Source organism: Vulpes vulpes, chromosome 15 (assembly GCF_048418805.1).
Source record: "Vulpes vulpes isolate BD-2025 chromosome 15, VulVul3, whole genome shotgun sequence".
NCBI lineage: Eukaryota > Metazoa > Chordata > Mammalia > Carnivora > Canidae > Vulpes > Vulpes vulpes.
Window position 1 is genome coordinate 12,175,534 of NC_132794.1, and position 17,899 is coordinate 12,193,432.

Below are 17,899 nucleotides of genomic sequence, written 5' to 3' on the forward strand. Positions count from 1 at the left end.
GTTCGTTCATAGAGGGCATAGGAGATGGATAAAACAGCATCATTTTTATACTCTCAGCCCCACTGGGACAAAAAAGAAAAAAATCTTATTCCAATCCACAGTTTCCTGTCCACCAGGGGGAGCTGTCCAAAGGAACCCCTCCCCACTTCTCCCATCAGGAATCTGTTTTCTTCACCTTTTTTTTCTTCTGCTCCCCTGCAATGATTTGAAAGGTAACTCCACGGGATCAAAGGGTTGCTGGGTCAGCTGACTGACCACTTTTGCCACTGGAAGCTCTGCAGCTCTAAATTCTAAATCAGGAATTTGCAAGCTTTTCCTCTCAAGGGCAAGTGAGTACATATTTTAGGCCTTGGGGACCATATTTTATTTACAACATCAGGCAAATGCCTGCTAGGAAAGGCATTTATATTGTGAGCTAGGGAAGGCTTTTATATTTTGAAGTGATTGATAAAAAAAAAAGAATAATATGTGACACGTGAAAATGAAATCAAATTAGAAATTTCGGTGTCTCTAAATAAAGCTTTATTGAAACACAGCTACATTCGTTCATGGTGTATTAGCTACGTATAGCTACCTGCGAGCTTCGGTGGCGGAGTTGTGTAGTCACGGCACGAACCACGATGCCTAAAATGTTATCTTGCCCTTAAAGAGAAACTTTGCTGACCCCGTCCTAAACAAAGAGCATTGTTAGTGATTAAAATCCACCGCCAGTGAACACGCAGTGGAAGGATTCAAGCTCGCTGTCCTGTGTATCAATACAATTTTTTTTTTAATGGAAGTAGAGGGACCTCCTGTTTACTCATCTGTCATGTGGGGTGATGGCACTGTCTCGTGAAGCTGTGTGTGGGGGGAGGGGGGGTGTAGTAAAGGACTTAGTACATGAGAAGCAGCTAGAGCAGTGCCTGGCATTCCAAGCACTCAATAAACGGGCATTCTATATTCATGTATAACAATAAATTTAAATAAATAGAGAAAACAAAGACTTCCCTCCCAATTTATTTTGAAATGTGCTGTAAACAGTGTGAAATGTCCCTTTAATAGCTTCTGGCTTCACCAGTATTGGATGACATGACAAATACTCCTTCATAGAAGGTACAAGTGAAACAGAACCAGAGGGGCATTTGGGATCCTTCCCTCTTCACAAAGTGTGGTCGCATCCAGACGCATCTCTTTTTCAATAGAACTGGCCCAAATTTCTTGGGAGTGAAGTGTCCAAACCACTGTTCATCCATATTTCCTGGATGATTTGCTCCCTGCGCTCAATCCTTTCTGCCAGCTCCGCAGCTTCTATGGAACTGTAGACGGGATATGAAGTCCTACAAAACCCAGACAGTTCCCCTGGAAAGTCAGAGTCCGAGGAGTCCTCCTCCCCCTCCTCATCCTCGCTGTCTTCTTCAGCCTTGTCACTTTCTGGCACCAAGGGCTCCCTCGCCAGCTGCAAATCCCTGAGGTCCCTGACGCAGGACACTCTGATGACCAAGGCACACAACGTGAGCGCCAGACCGATGCAGACACTGGACACGAAGAGCAGGGCTGCTCTCTCTGGGTGGGCTGTGGGGGAAAGGACAGGTCAGGAGCTGGGGGAAGCTGTCAGACGTCGCCAATCCAAAGTCCCACAGAAGCAGAGGTCTGCCCGAACCAGCAGCGAATGCAGAATGCCAGTCCCGGGCAGTGTCTTTGAGACCATCCTTATCTATCTGATCCTGTACCCTCATCAGTTAAAAAAAAAAAAAGGTTTTGAGCATAGATAGTCAATGTGGGTATGTACATGAGAGGACACATGGCAGGGGGCCTCAGCGGCTGGACCCCCAGAGTGCAAACTGTGATGTGCTACTCACTAGCTGTGTGATTCGGGCCAAGTTATATTTATAACTTGTGCTCCCCTCTGTGCTTCAGTCACCCCACCTGGAAAATGGAGCTAATAGCAGCTTCCTGTTATACTGTTAATTCCTGTAACACTCTCTGAACGTTTCCTGACACATAGTAGATGCTCAATAAACCATTAGCCATCAGGAGTAAATTGTGAAAAATCAATTTATAGATAAAGTATATATATATATATACACATATATTTATGTAATTACTAAAATAGTAGATGTTAGCAAAGCTCTGTTTCTTTTTTTTTTTTAAGATTTTATTTATTTACTCATGAGAGACAGACAGAGAGAGAGGCAGAGACACAGGCAGAGGGAGAGGCAGGCTTCCCGCAAAGAGCCTGATGTGGGACTCAATCCCAGAACCCAGGATCACACCCTGAGCCACGTCAACCACTGAGCCACCCAGGCATCCCAAAGCTCCTTTTCTTTAGACTAAAAAATAAATATAAATAAAAGTTCTGGTAGTTTTTCTGACATCCAAATGATGGTATGATAATAATAATAGAAACAATGCAAATTTGTACTACATACTCAGGTCTAAGTCCTTAATAGGTTTAATCCTTATATTAACCCAGCACAGAAAGGACTGTGCATTACTCTCCCCATTTTTTAATTATGCACCCCTTAAGGGGTGAGCACTCCCTCTCTGGGAAATTATGATCCAGCATACTCCCTCAAAATATAAAATAGGAGTTGGAGATGCCTGGGTGGCTCAGGGGTTGAGCATCTGGCTTTGGCTCAGGGCATCATCCCGGGGTCCTGGGATCGAGTCCCACATTGGGCTCCCCATGGCATGCCTGCTTCTCCCTCTGCCTGTGGCTCTGCCTCTCTCTCTCTCTCTGTGTCTCTTAAGAATGCATAAATAAAATATTTAAAAAAGAAAAGGACATAGAAGTCTGAGTTCAAAGGGATGTGTCTTGGGGAGGGGCAGCGAGGTGTGTTTGTAGTGCTACTAATAATGATAGGTTTTTCCTAAGGGTCCAGTATTTTGAAGATCTGGTCAAACACAGCCATGCATCCTCTGCGAGACAAGGAAGGGCTGTTTTCCTTTCTGGGTGAGGAGGAGGAATGAGGATGAGGCTGACATGTGGGAGTAAGTCATTAAGCAACAACACAAAATGATGGGAAGGCCAGAGGCTCTGAAGCAACCAGACAGATGTTTCTCCTTCTCTGCCCACAAATCACAGCCTCCGCTGGGAGTAGACTCATCACTCCTGACTTCACTCCCCCTTCTTGTCTCTTTGGATGTCCCCTTCTTCTCCCTGCTGCACCCACCCCACCCGCCCCAAGCCTCCCAGCCTCTGTCCTCCCCAATCTCCCCATTCTTGGGGCACCCTACTGTGGGCTTTGGAGGCAGCCACTTCCCTCTCCTCCTATACCCCAGAAAACCTAAACCTTGAGCCTCATCAACAGCCATGCCTGCGGCATCATCTCTGTAGCACTGTGGGTGGGGAAACTGAGTCCCACCTGTGTTCTTTCCAGCCCCCCACAGTTCAGGACAGGGCCAGCTCCAGAGAGAAAGACTCTCATGATGGTCTAGCTCCCGAGAAACCATCCCCACCCATGTTCCTCCTATCCTCTGAGAAGCTCGGGCATTCCCAGCAGCTGTGCAGTGGGCCAACCTGGTCCTCATGCGCCGGGGACAGAGGAGGGCTCAAGATCTGGCTCTGCCCAGACAGGCAGGCTACCTTCTCCTTCTTTCCTCCCTGTTTCCTTTCTTCCTTTCCTTTCTAAGGACTCTAGGTGAACTGAATTAAATTAATCACAATCCTTAGGGTAGGACACATCCTCCTCATCAGTCACTACATGGTCCTCCTACTTTATGTTGGTTTATTTAATGAATAATTTTGAATTCCATTATCGGCACCTCTCGAGCCTTGACAACAGCCTGTCCATTCCCCCTCCCAGCTTCCCTCCGACAAGGTAACTACCCTCTGAATTCCACAGTCATTACCCCTTTGCTTGTGTTTTTATAAGTTTACTGCATCTCTATATATTCCAAAAACATTTATGAAGAGTATATTGTCACAGATCGTGTTTGGGACCTAATGTTTTGGGGTTTTTAACTTAATATGCTGTTGCCTTATACTAGTCCATCATTCACTCCCCTGCTGGGGGGGCATCTGGCTTATTGTCAGGTTCCTGCCATGTGGGCACCGTAGCCAGGACCAGTCCTATAAACGTCCCTCATGTGCACATACAGGTGTTTCTCTTGGGTCCTCACCTAGGATGGAGTTGGGTGACGTTTAAGGGATGTCAGTTTTAGGAAATACGGCCAATGGTTTCCAAAGTGGCTGCAGCGTCAGAGGAATCCTGCAAGTCCACATCTCCTTCGAGCACCTGCTAGGAGCAGATTTTAGTTTTTTCCCAGTCTTCTGGGTATAACATCGTATCTCACTAGGGTCTTGAGTTTCATTTCCCCTGATCCTGAATTACACCTCTTCAGGTGTCTACCTCTTCAGATGGTTACGTAGTCTCTCATCTCAGCGTGCTGGCTCATGTCAGGTACCCCCCTTTCTTTGTGTTGGGTTGTTTGCACTTCTCCTCTTACAGAAAGATTCTATATAGTCTCTATATATTCTTAAAAATAACCACTGGACAGTTTATATATTGTGAATATCTCCTGGCAAATGGCTTGAATTTTCATTTTCATTAAGATGCCTTGCGATTGAATAAACTTATCTGAAAACCAGGAATGATACCTCTGCCCTACTCCATTTCCTCCCCACCCCATGCCCCTTTCATGCATCTTCCCACTGTAGCCCCTGCAATTTTTTAAAAAATGCACATTGGACCACATCACCACCCTACTTGACACCACTAAAAGGCTCCCCTCTTCTCATAAGCTAAAAATCAAATCTTGACCATAGCCTACAAAGCTTGCTAGGACCCAACCCCTGCCCTCCTCCCCAAGTTCAACTCCAAAGACATTCCTCCCTCGATTTCTGTTTTCCTGCCACACGGGCCTCTCTCCATTCCTCATGGGAGCCAGATGGCTTCACACCTTGGTTCTTTTGCACGTGCTGTTCCTTCTGCCTGGAATATTCCTTTATCCTCTTTCGTTTGGACCTCTATGCCCCCACCCCCAGGTTGGGCCAGGTCCTCCTGTCAGTAGGTCTCATAGCATCTGGAATGTCACTAAATCGCTGAGCATGTTTTGTCCTTTCTCACCCCATAGAATGAAAACTCCATGAGGGCAGGGGCCCAATTGTCTTGTTCTTGACCAAATCCCCAGCACCCAGTGTAGAGCAGGGATTACACAAACACCTGCCGAGTGCATGGAAGGAGGGGTTGTGGATCTAAAGTCCGAGGCTTGGTACCTTGTGGGTGGAGATTCCATAATGTCCCTTAGCTTTCTTCCTCTCTCCCTCTGCTCCTGGGAAGTAAGAGTCTGGATTCTATTGCATGGAGAGCTTCTCATGTATCAGATTCTAGGTGCCTCCTGGCTCAGGTATGCCTCCTGCCAAGAGATCGATCTCTAGGCCACGTCTACACCATGAGAGCCAGTGATCAAAGATGAAGAACACGGCAATTCTTAGCAAAGCCCATTGGAGCAAGGCTTCCCAGTCATCTGAACTCAACTCATTCGAAGCCACAGAATCACCAGGTCTTAGTTTGATGGAAAATGAATGTGAGGGGCCTGACCCTCCTGAGGCAGCCGTGTCACTTGTCCAAAGCCACCATGGGGCTGGGACCTCAAGCTCGTGCCCGGGCTCTCTCCGCAGCTCCCCTGCTTTACACTGGGGGCACGTCCAGTGCAATTGATCCAGAATCAATTGGACCACTTTAGGCTTTCCTAACCCCTTTCCTATCATGTATTCCAGAAAGATAGAATCTTAAACAGAATTCCAGAAAGACAGAATCTTAAACTATGCTATCTATAGTGTTTTCACTCCAGCCTTAGCTGGTTCATCACAGGGTTACTTGAACAACTTTAATTTCATCAGCCGTAGTAAGCTCACAGGAACCTCTCTAAATGGAGGCCTGTGGCCTTGAAGGCTCCTTGACCCTTAGATCTCTGGTCTGGAGCCAACATGAGCTCCAGCTCCAACTTACTGTGTCCAAATAAGACACCGAGAGGCCAGGGCCAGGGTTCCACCTCCGGGGGCCCTGCTACTATTGGGGGAAAGCACAAAGTAGACTGGGCACTGGTCTGACAGTGCTGATGGATGTGATCATAACTTTCTGTCACGGAACCAGAGATTAGAGACCGTGGGAACACATCAGAATCCACACCTATGTGACAAGGCGGTGCTGATTTCCAATCATCCTCCCTGACAGGGGATCATGTAACTCTGACTTTGGAATGTGTTATTATGCTTCTATTTCAATGTGGGTTTGTCTGGTGGCCTAGAATTCCTTTCATATAAAACAACGATGCCTCCGCATCTCAGGAGAAGCTCTGCTTTCTGACCCATGACCCCAGCTACCCTAGTTACCCCAGGTAACCCGTGCACCCAGACAGTCCACAGCAAGCTCTCCCAGGGGGCCAAAGACAGCACTACAGGCAAGTGACAGAAATATTAGGACACCAAAGTCATGCTTGCAGGTAGATGTGGGCTAAACACACAGAGCAAGCAGATGTCAGTGAAATACTTATTAGGTGGAGAGAGTCAGGTTCTGAGCAAGATTGTCCAAATAAGGCTCCTTAAGCACAGTCTGCTAGGGTCTGATAGCTGAGCCAGCTAACAAGCTGCCTTCCCCAAACCCAACACACACACACACACACACACACACACACACACACTCTCTCTCTCTCTCCTTTCTGTTTCTCTAATTTCAGAATCTTTCTATGGGCTCCTTCAAACCCATGATCTAGATTCTAGAAGGATCAAGGTCTACATGGTTAGGATAAGGGTAAAGTTCAAACATGGCTAAAACAATGCCTCACTATTGGGGACAGCTTTACAGGTCACTGAAATGGCCAAAAGAGAAATCTGGGTGTCAGAGACCCCTGGACATTCTCACGTCCATTTTGCCAACCCCTGTGTTCTAAAATCCTGGGACAAGCTCCTCGCTTCGTTTTGGTTTCCAGTCCACTTGTCCCCCATGTGTATGTGACAGTGCCAATGTGTCAAAGCCACTTGCAGCCTGTCCTGGGGAAATGTCCTTTTGGATTCCCCCAATCTACTGAATATGAAGCTGATTTTTCCAGAACCTGCCCTGCTCACTCTCAGCTCCAGCTGCTCCTGGTGGTGGCTTCTTCTTCAGACAAGCCTCCTCCTCATGCCTTTTGGGGATGGATGTGCCTAATCAATCCTCAATAAAACCAAGTAACAGGCTATGAAGTCCTTGCATTTCTTTGACTACCTATAAATAGCAAACACGGGGTGATAATAAGATGCAGGACAGCTCATGACACCACATGAAAATTCATCATCTACTCATCTATTAGCTACCAACTGGGCATGCATCCTGTGCCTGCCTGTCCTGGGCCCTGGGTGTGACAAATAACTAAGGAACAAACATTTTCCCTTAAGATGTTAATGTCTAGCAGAGAGATGGGTGCTAATGAATAAATCCTTCGTATGATTTCTGGGAGTAATGAGTGTGCAAAAGGACAGCCAAGGATGGAAGGGAGTAATTCAGATGACGTCCATCCCTTAAGATCCGGAAGGGCATCCTTTGTCAGAGAAACCAGAGCAGGGGTCTTGGATCTGCTGAGTCTGAATCATGGCCGGGCTGGCATCCATACTGTGGCCTCAGGCAAATGGCTCAACTCCTAGGACCCTCAGCTTCTCTATGTGCAGAATGGGAGAATAGAGTCCTCTTGCTCAGGGTCTTTGCTATGGACTAGATTGCATCCCCCCAAATTCATATGTTGAAGGCTTACCCCCCCAACATATTTGGAGATAGGCCCTATATGGAGGTAATTCAGGTTAAGTGAGGTCATTAAGGGGGGGTCCCTGATCCAGCAGGATCAGTGTCTTTATAAGAAGGGATGCTGGATGGGACGCCTGGGTGGCTCAGCAGTTAAGCATCTGCCTTTGGCTCAAGGCGTGATCCTAGGGCCCTGGGATCGAGTCCCACATCAGGCTCTCTGTCTGGAGTCTGCTTCTCCCTCTGCCTGTGTCTCTGCCTCTCTCTCTCTCTGTGTGTGTGTCTCTCATGAATAAATAATTTTTCAAAAGAAAAGAAGGGATGCCAGAGAGCATTCTTTCTCTCCCTATTTCCCCCTCCTTCCTTTCTTCCCCCCTTCCGTCCTTCTCTCTTCCTCTCTCTCCCTTCCTCCTTTAATCTCTCTTTCCCCCTCCTCTGTCTCTGTCTCTCTATTTCTCTTTCTCCCTCTCAGATGAGAAGGCAGCTGTCTAGAAACCAGGAAGAGAACTCTCACCAGAAACTGACTCTGCTGGTACCTTGATTTCTAGCCTCCAGAACGGTGAGAAAATGAATTTCTGCTGTTGAAGCTGCCAGCCTACAGTGTCTTGTCATGGCGGCCCAAGCTGACCAACCCAGTTGTCAAGAAGAACTGATGAGGCCCAGCATGGCCACAGCTCAACGAGCAAATTCATCTTTGCTTCTGGTTAATCATTATTCCCTGGAGGATGTTCATGATGCTTCTCCTCCAGGGGGCAATCCAGGGACTTTGAAAATATGGGGTTATTTTCGACAATAAAAATCCTTACATCTCTGAACTCTGACAAGGGTGGCACAGAGCTCTTGGGCCTCCACTGCTGGGGGACCAGGATATCCATGGGGTCCAGAGTGGGGAGCCCTGTTAGAAAGAGCAGCAGGGCTGGGAGATGCAGAGCCTGCCAGAGAGCAGGTGTGGGGGAACCAGAAGAAAAGAACATTAACAATGGTTATGTTTAAGCCTTGAGATGAGGGGGGAGTTCTATTTCTTGCCTCCTTCCTGTGTTTTCTACCTCTAGCACACTCCACTTTTATACATAAGGAAGGGAAAGACCTCATGCATGTTATCAGGAACAGCAACAAATGGAAGTGTGCTTGAAGTGATTTGAAGGGTTCTCCCTTCAAATTTTTAGATTTTTAGAGGAAGCCAACAACGACACCACACTCAGGAAGACTATGGATGCGGGAAGACAATGGAAGCGTAGAGGATCCCAAGACTTTTGATCTGTGTTGGGCTGTTTCCTTACACCTTTATTTTCCTCTGAGGAAGGCCCTGGCACGTCATGAACAGTAATGCCATAATGCAGTATATTAGCACCAATCTAACCAAAGGCCTCAGAGGTTTTGGCCTCCCTGAACAGAGTCAGGCGTGCATTGCCAAAACTTGCAGAGTTGACACTTCAAAAATCCGGTCTATGTTAAGGTGAGCAAACAGGGCAGGTGAGGAAAGATGGTAGGTGCCATCCCCTCACTGACGAGCAGTTCTGGCCCTGCAGGTAAGGAGGGCTGCGTCTGACTGATCCTTGGGGGGAGGATTATCAGGGAAAACTTGGCAACTGTGAGAAGTAATGCTGGTGACTCAGGAGGGGACGCTGCCTTCGCAGAGCATGACCCATTTTGTTTACTAAGTGATCTTTTAACTCCATTTTCTTCCAGCCAAGGGTGGGATTCAATAATCCTCTGCCTTTCCCAAATTTTGAGAGCTGGGGAATGCATTCCTCAGGTTCCTACTTTTCAAAGCAGAAAATATTCATGGAACCCAACTCCTGGGCGTGTGACTTTATCTGTTTGCCTCCTCCCCATGTGTGTTCTCTCGTGCGTAGCCTGGCTGGAACTGTATCTGAGTCCAGGCCTCTGTGTCCCCAGATCTTAGCAAGCCCCCAGCTGCTGAGTCAAACTTAAAGTCATTTTTCTTCAGCTGTTATAATTAAGCATCACATCTGTTAGTAAGACCTTAGTAAAGCCGTTAGCGTTCTAGGAAGCTTCAATCCATTGACCTACCTCTAATGTAAGCAAATGCTGCCAGAGAATTGCTAACAATAACTCCATCTTTCCTCAGAAGCGTCGGTTCCCTTGGGTCAAAGTTTATACCTGTTTCATAACAAAACATAAAACCGATTAATGACAACTATTCACAGTATGCCTTCTGCTCCCAGCCCAGGACTGCCATAATAAATAAAAAGTCATAGAAATCAAATAAATGGGCCTCTAACTGAATTACAGAAGGCTAAGCCAGGAAAAGCACTTAGTCAATAGTCTCTGAAAATATTAAATGATACCAGGGATTTAGAATTTCTAAAACGTGCTGGTTCCAACTTCAAGGGCCACTCATCCACCCTACTACAGAAGGGGACAAATGGATTTTCCCATCCTAAGAGCAACAGACTCATCATACCTCTGGGAGGCATGATAACGGTTTACCTAATCACAGAGCTTCTGTGTGTGCTATTGACCATCGATGAGATGGGAGGGGACATTATGGAGGGAGATTATGCAGGGCTACTTTTTTGGAAATAACAGCAAAATGCAGGGCAGGTCTGGTTTCAGATGCCTGGTTACACTGCTGTGCTAGAGCTCAGTGAGCTCCTGATGGGCAGCCTGAGAGTTCTGGGGGCCCCATAGGATGTCAGGCAGGTCTAAGAAAAGGTGGCCCAGAGCTCTTGGGCCTCCACTGCTGGGGGACCAGGATATTCATGGGGTCGAGGGGGGAACCCTGTTAGAAAGAGCAGCAGGGCTGGGAGATGCAGAGCCTGGCAGAGAGCAGGCTTGGGGGGAACCAGAAGAACAGAGCATTAACAATAGTTATTGTCAAGCTTTGAGATGAGGGGCGAGTTCTATTTCTTGCTGCTTTCTTATTTTCCACGTCAAGAATATTTAATCTTATACTTAGGGCCCAAAGACCTCAAGTATGTAATAAAAGTAACATAAAACAACCTCTGAACACACTAAGTGCAGTATCTTAGATGTTCTACAGAAACCTGGGAATTTCCATCAGGAGCCCCAAGGGTCTGAATTCCATTCTAGATTTGATTTAAAAAAAAAAAAAAAACCACACACTAACACACCAAAATGTTCATCCCCCTCCTATTCACAAGAGCCCAGTGAAAACCGAGGGTGGAGGTGGCATGTGTTTGGAGGCCCTCAGGTCCAGCCTGGGTCTGGCTCACCCAGGTTCCCGGTGGAGTCATCTTTCCAACAAGATCATCATATAATCCAGGAGCCCCAAATCTGTTTCTGAGCAGATCTCCTTTTCCAAGTGATATTTTGTTTAAGAAATCAGAGGGGAATGGAAGGAGGATTTATTCCACTTATAATTTGAAAAACAACACAGTCGGCCACCATTTGCAACCGATCGCCACAGCACTGCCATTGTCGGAGCTGGTAACTCCAGCTCACCTCCTGACATCCCCTTTCATTCCAACCACTGGGCACCCGACTATGGTCACGTGGGGCTGTTTACCTTTACTTAAAGAGAAATGCTGGTAGTAAGCCATAAAAATTACCATATTCACCATCTTTCTGCTTCAAAGAAGGTTTTAGATTAACAATGGATGGATCGATCGCTGTGAGTATGTTCTTGGGAACTAAAAACCAAAAGAGAAATATTTTAAATACATTGTACATTATATATATATATTATATAAATAAAGATTTTATTTACTTATTCATGAGAAACACAGAGAGAGAGGCAAAGACATAGGCAAAGGAAGAAGCAGGCATCCCATGGGAAGCCTGATTCAGGACTTGATTCCAGGACCCCAGAATCACGCCCTGAGCCAAAGGCAGCTGCTCAACCACTGAGCCACCCAGGTGCCCCTTAACATATTTTTTTAAGTGCAATGAAGATAAGATTTTTTAAAAATCCATTTTCAAATCAGTACGTAAATTACTCACTCTGCTTGTCAGATACACTCACACACACATATATGAATGGTACCTCTGTGAGCATCAAATGTCCCAGAAAGGTAAAATTTTGGAGACCAAGTAAACAAGATACGGTATATCTACCCAATAGAATAATTAGCAATAACAAAGAACAAAGTCCTAGCACCTGCTACAACATGGATGAACCTCAAAAACATTATGCTCAGTGAAAGGAGCCAGACACAAAAGACCATACGTGGTGTGATCCCATTAATATGAAATATGCAAAACAGGTAAATGCATAGAGACAGAATATAAGTTAGTGCTTCCCTAGAGTCAGGGGTGGAGATGGGGAATGACTGCACATGGGTGTCAGAGAACTTTGGGGATTACGGATGGGTTTTACAATTAAGTGGCCGTCGTGCAGCTAGCTCTGTAAATTTACGAGAACTCGACTGTTTTTGCTAAATATGGGTGAACCTTAGGACATGTAAATCACAGCTCAAATAACACTATTAACTTTAGGGGTGCCTGGGTGGCTCATTTGGTTGAGTGTCTGACTCTTGGTTTTAGCTCAGGTCATGATCTCAGGGTCATGAGATCGAGTCCTGCGTGCGGCTCTGCGCTCAGCGCGGAGTGGGCCCCCACCACACTCCCAAGCTCTCTCTCACTCTCTCTCTCTAAATAACATTTAAAAAAACCAATAACACTGTAACTCTGAGCATAAACTTCCCTGAGATACAGTGAAACAAAATGACTGTAACCAACTGAGGATCCACTGCAGACATTTCCTGGATCCAACTTTGCTTTGCACCCACAGCTCTGAGTCCTCGCTTCCTTAATGGGCCTGAAGAGAATTCCAGGGCTGCGTGCAAGAATGATGCTCTAAGTATTTTAAGAGCAACAGAAAGAAGAGAAGAGGGCAGAGTAAAAGACACTTTGGGGAGATGGTTAAAGATTCTAGCAAACGGACCTAAAGAATAAGCCATCTCATCTCAAGATGCCCCTGGTAAAGTGGACAGGATGGTAGCACGCGGAGGGCAAAGCAAGAATTCTGAAGGGGGATCCCTGGGGGGGCTCAGCGGTTTAGGGCCTACCTTCAGCCCAGGGCATGATCCTGGAGTCCCGGGATCGAGTCCCACATCGGGGTTCCTGCATGGAGCCTGCTTCTCCCTCTGCCTGTGTCTCTGCCTGTGTGTGTGTGTGATGAATAAATAAATAAAATCTTAAAAAAAAAAAAAAAAAAAAAAAAGGGATCCCTGGGTGGCTCAGCAGTTTGGCGCCTGCCTTTGGCCCAGAGCGCGATTCTGGAGTCCCGGGATGGAGTCCCGTGTCGGGCTCCCTGCGTGGAGCCTGCTTCTCCCCCTGCCTGTGTCTCTGCCTCTCTCTCTCTCTATATATATATATCTATCATGACTAAATAAATAAATCTTAAAAAAAAAAAAAAAAGAATTCTGAAGGCGAAGCGCACCACAGCCAGACAGGAGAAGGGGTAGGAAACCAAATATTTTTGCTGCAGAGTATCATTTATTTTTGTTTGTTCTTTAGCCCAGCTGGTATCTGGAGAAGTGGCAACAGGAAACAGTGAGCCAACACACCTCGCAAGTTCAGCTGAACTGAATTTTTTAAAAGAGCTGATAAGACACCTTCCGCAGCAAGAAAACCTCATTTCCTTTTTCAAACTAAATTCTTTTGGGGGTGTCCCAGGATCAATAACCAGAGAGCATTCCTAAATGGTGCACCTGCCATGCGCGGAGACCCTGGCGCCTTCGTACCCATCGGCAGGGAGAGTCACACGCAGGGCTGTAAAGTGATGGTGACGGGCGGGGTGGAAGCTGTCCAGGGACCCCAAGGGACACCCCTCGGCTGAGCCTAGCACATCACTGATTCTGGGACCAGGGCAGCGCCCCCAGAGAGCTGAAATCGTGTTGCCACAAAATGCTTTCTGATGAAGCAGCCTCTTAGGCATTCTGCACCCCGAGAAGGACGCCCCTGATTCCTCGGCAGGAGCAAGCCCTCCTGCCAGGGTGGCACCGCTTTCACACCTGTCCCCTGGCTTGTTGTCAGGATGCAGCCTGCACTGGCTGGGCTCGCTGCAGATGCCAGAGGCCTTGTGTTCTGGGAAAGGGGAAGAGCTCAGAGAGGAAGGACAGTGTAGACGAGCTTTGCAGAATAACCAGGCCCTTATCAGACATCCCATTGCCGGGTGGGACGCAGGCTCATGTCAGCAAACGGCCCTGCTTGGGGGAGAATCTCTAAGAACTTGAAAATAACAGGTGTCAACACACCTGTCAGATTCCTCCATCTCCTTGTTTCAAGGATGAAGATGGGGCTGGGGCGCAATTTACTACCACCCCTCATACCTGCCTCTTTCCATTTTTATTTTTTATTATTTTTTTATTTTTTTAATTTTCTCCATTTTTAGATGTGTTTGTAAAAAGACCAGCGAACCATTATTCAGGAGCTCTCAATACGTCAGGCCCCAGGCTCACGCTTAAACAGGACATTTTGTGCAGTGTCCACGGGGCCCCTGTGAAGCTGTGTAGCATCCCGATGACAAAGTGATTTCCACTCGGAAATCTGTCCCTGCGAGTCTGTTTAGGTAAAACCAGAGGTGATTCGCTGAATTGGGGCAAGGCACCCACCTCGACTTCTTTTCTTTTCTACTCCCCCCGCCCCCATATAAATCTTCTGTGCCAAGCGTGGGTCCAATGCAAATGTTAAGAAAAAAGTTTCCACAGGTTGAACGTAGCGCCCCAAAGGATTCTTCGTGTCAGAGACAAGCACGATGTCTCTGCTTGACTTCCCCTCCTTTTCAGGAGGAGCCCAGACTGCATGAGAACCTGCAAATCCTGGCACATCCCCATCCTGCCTGTCCTCAATTCTAGCACCTCCTATCTCAGTGCCCTCACACCCTGGCACCGCATCCCTCTTGTCTCCCAAATTCTGTTACTACATCCCTCTTCTCCCCAAATCCTGGCACCTGTTCCCCTTGGCCCTAAATCTTGGGACCACCATCCTTCCTATCTGCCCATCCTGGCCCCACCTGCCTGCCCCCTCTCTTGGGAGGAGCTGGGAGGCCCTAGGCTGAGGTCCACGTGTTTCTGTGCCTCTCAGGAGTGACCAGGGTGGGGATGCTGGCCGTGCCTCTGTCTTGGTGACCCTGGAGTACTAGCAGCTGTGGACACGGAGACGAGCCCTCCCTGCAGATGTGAGGGGCAGAGCTGAGTTTTCCAGGTCTGGCTTATCCTATTAGGAGGAAAGTCTGAAGCCAGCATGACCAAGAAGTGAGGCTCGTGGTTAAGCTTGGAGGGAACACACACAGAGAGGGGACCTCATTTAGCAAACTGCTGAAGAGGAGCAGTGCAGTGATGCATCCCAGCCGGGGCGGTGTGCCCTGCGCTGAGCGGTCTGACATTTGCCAGACGTGCAGCCTGCAGTGGGAAGAGCAAGAGGCCCACAGCCTGAATCACACCCCAGGGCTCTGCAGAGATGCGAAAATCCTCTGCCCTGCCTAAGCACCTGGTGGGAGAGAGAGCCAGGATTAAATAAAGCTCTATAAAATAGGGAGGAGGGCTTTTTAACTTTTTTTTAAAAAAGAATTTATTTATTTATTTATTCATGAGAGACACAAAGAGAGAGAGAGGCAGAGACAGAGGCAGAGGGAGAAGCAGGCTCCATGCAGGAAGCCCAATGCGGGACTCGATCCTGGGACTCCAGGATCATGCCCTGGGCCAAAGGCAGGCACCAAACTGCTGAGCCACCCACGGATCCCCTGGAGTGTTTTTTCAAAATGCAAACCGATTATGTCCCCTGAGACCACTTGTCCAGGGCTCTCCACCGCCCTTGGCTAAAAGCCTAGCCTGCCCTCCCCTCCCCCTGCCTTCACTTTGCTGACTCCCACCCACGTGGTCTCACTTGCTTCTAATGCCACCTCCTGCAGGAAGCCCTCCTGGTCCCCCAAGTCCCCAGAGCAGAGATCATACTTCCCACTGTAATTTCCCCTGCCCCCCCCACCATAAGGCGCAATCAGGGTTACTGTGGGTGAGGCATCCCTGCCCCACTGCCTGGCTCATACTAGAGACGGATGGCATGTGTTTCTATAGAAATGAGGACTAGGGCAGCCCGGGTGGCTCAGCGGTTTAGCGCCGCCTTTAGCCCAGGGCGTGATCCTGGAGACCGGGGATTGAGTCCCACGTCAGGCTCCCTGCATGGAGCCTGCTTCTCCCTCTCTCTGTCTCTTATGGATAAATAAGTAAAAAAAAAAAAAAAAAAAAAAAGGGACCTAGAGCTTGACGTTCAGTACTTGTTCCTAATGCACCTCTGCCCCCACCCCTTGGAGTGGGGTGTCCTCTCCCCTGTGTGGACATAGGGGAACAGCAAATCTGGGTAGAACAGCAAATCTGGACCAGCTGCTGGAGTTAGAAGCAGGGTATTGGAGTAGACATCTATGGGGTGGTTCTTCCCTGACCCTCTTACGTAGGAGCATCTTGACTTGGGTAGAGGTTTGGTTGGGGCCCTCTCTAGGAAGCCATGTCACATGGTCTCTGGCCAGGGCAGATCAAAAAGAGGGGGGCTTACCTGACCCAGCCCAGCCAATTAAATATCTTTCTGGTAGAAATTTGGAATTAAGATGGTCAGACTGCACGTCTCCATGATTGTTAGAAATGGGACATATGAGGGGGTGGCCATGTGCCATCCAGCTCAGGCTCACAGGGATGCTGTGTGCAGGAGAGAGAGAGAGAGAGAGAGAGAGAGAGAGAGAGAATAAGGAAGCAGAAGAGCCATGAGAGCAGAGATGCCAGAGGTTTGCCATGACCTTGGAGCTTCGGGTGTCAGCCCTTCCCTGAGGACTTGCTGCCCTGTCCTGGCTTCCATGGCCTTCCTGCCACCCTGTTACCCACCCATTTAACACCCTTTTGACTTAAACCAGCTCAAATTGGTTTCTTCACTTACAGCCAAAGAGTGCTAACTAGGGCAGATTCACTCAGAAACTATTGACATCCTCAGTCTTCCACATCGGGTGGGAGAAATTTTTTAAAAATGTAAAACCCCGCATTCCCATTTGGTGACCTAGAAAATATTCAGACATTGCAAATCACGTTTTAATGATTCAGGTTACACAGTGAAGAGCCATCTGGCTGGGGGTGAAGGAGAGTATAGTTTTAAAACATCAACCACTTAGAAGGTGATTAGGAAGTATCTGCTTGGGCACCTGGGTGGCTCAGTGTTTGAGCGTCTGCCTTCAGCTCAGGTTGTGATCCCAGGGTCCTGGGATCGAGTCCTACATCGGGCTCCCCGCAGAGAGCCTGCTTTTCTCTCTGCCTGTGTCTCTGCCTCTCTCTGTGTCTCTCACGAATAAATAAATAAAAGTAAAAAAAAAAAAAAAAAAGTCCAGTCACCATGGTGGGCTGATTTTTCCACCGCAAGCCCTCCACTTGCACCTCCACCCAGGACCCCATAAGACTGGGTCCTGGCCATTCTGGGGCTACTTCGTGCCACCTTGACCTCACCAGCTCCGCACTTCTCTACCTACTCCATGCCTCGATGGCTGCTCAGACCTACCTGCCAGATTTACCTGTGTGTTTGTTTAGCATCCATCTCTCGCCCTCAACTGATAATTCCAAGGACAAGGACCATGCCTTTTTTTTTTTCCTAACTACCCAATTCTTGGCACTGATGCCACTTAGACACAGAGCACCTGCCCACAGCATGCTGAATGAATGAATGAGGGAGAAGCAGCATGAACTGAAGCAGGACCTCTAGGCCCTGAGAGCCCACCCTCTCTCAGCTAAGAAGAGCCCCAGGGGCACCTGGGTGGCTCAGTGGTTGAGCATCTGCCTTTGGCTCAGGTCGTGATCCTGGGGTCCTGGGACCTAGTTCTACATCCAGCTCCCCACGGGGAACCTGCTTTTTCCCCTCTGCCTGTGCCTCTGCCTCTCTCTGTGTCTCTCATGAATAAATAAATAAAATCTTTTTTAAAAAGAAAAATAGGGCAGCCCGGGTGGCTCAGTGGTTTAGCATCGCCTTCAGCCCAGGGCCTGATCCTGGAGACCCAGGATCGAGTCCCACATCAGGATCCCTGCATGGAGCCTTCTTCTCCCTCTGCCTCTCTCTCTCTCCCTCTCTCCCTCTGCCTCTCTCTCTCTCTCTGTCTCTCTCTCTCTCCCTGTGTGTCTCATGAATAAATAAATAAAATCCTTAAAAAAAAAAGAGCCCCAGTCCTAGGGGCTGTCCCCTCATTCTTGCAGGAACACCAGGAAATTCACCTCTTTGCAGGCTACACTCCAACACTCAGCTGGGGA

General features: G+C 48.0%; 1 protein-coding gene across 7 annotated transcripts in view; it reads right to left on the bottom strand.

The window, feature by feature from the left end:
• Positions 1-499: 499 nt before the first annotated feature.
• EVA1C (eva-1 homolog C) overlaps positions 500-17,899 on the bottom strand; it is an 80,550-nt gene continuing 63,150 nt past the window's right edge. For 3 of the 7 annotated variants that reach the window (XM_072740850.1, XM_072740851.1, XM_072740849.1), the window contains 3 exons: positions 11,234-11,314; positions 9,732-9,821; positions 979-1,551 (listed from right to left, as the gene is read on the bottom strand). In XM_072740850.1, coding sequence (XP_072596951.1) covers positions 1,175-1,551; positions 9,732-9,821; positions 11,234-11,314 — 548 coding nt within the window. In that variant the 3' untranslated portion in view covers positions 979-1,174. Of the gene's footprint in view, positions 1,552-9,731; positions 9,822-11,233; positions 11,315-17,899 lie in introns of all 7 variants that reach the window. The other 4 variants (XM_072740848.1, XM_072740846.1, XM_072740847.1 and 1 more) reach the window with 2 other exon arrangements.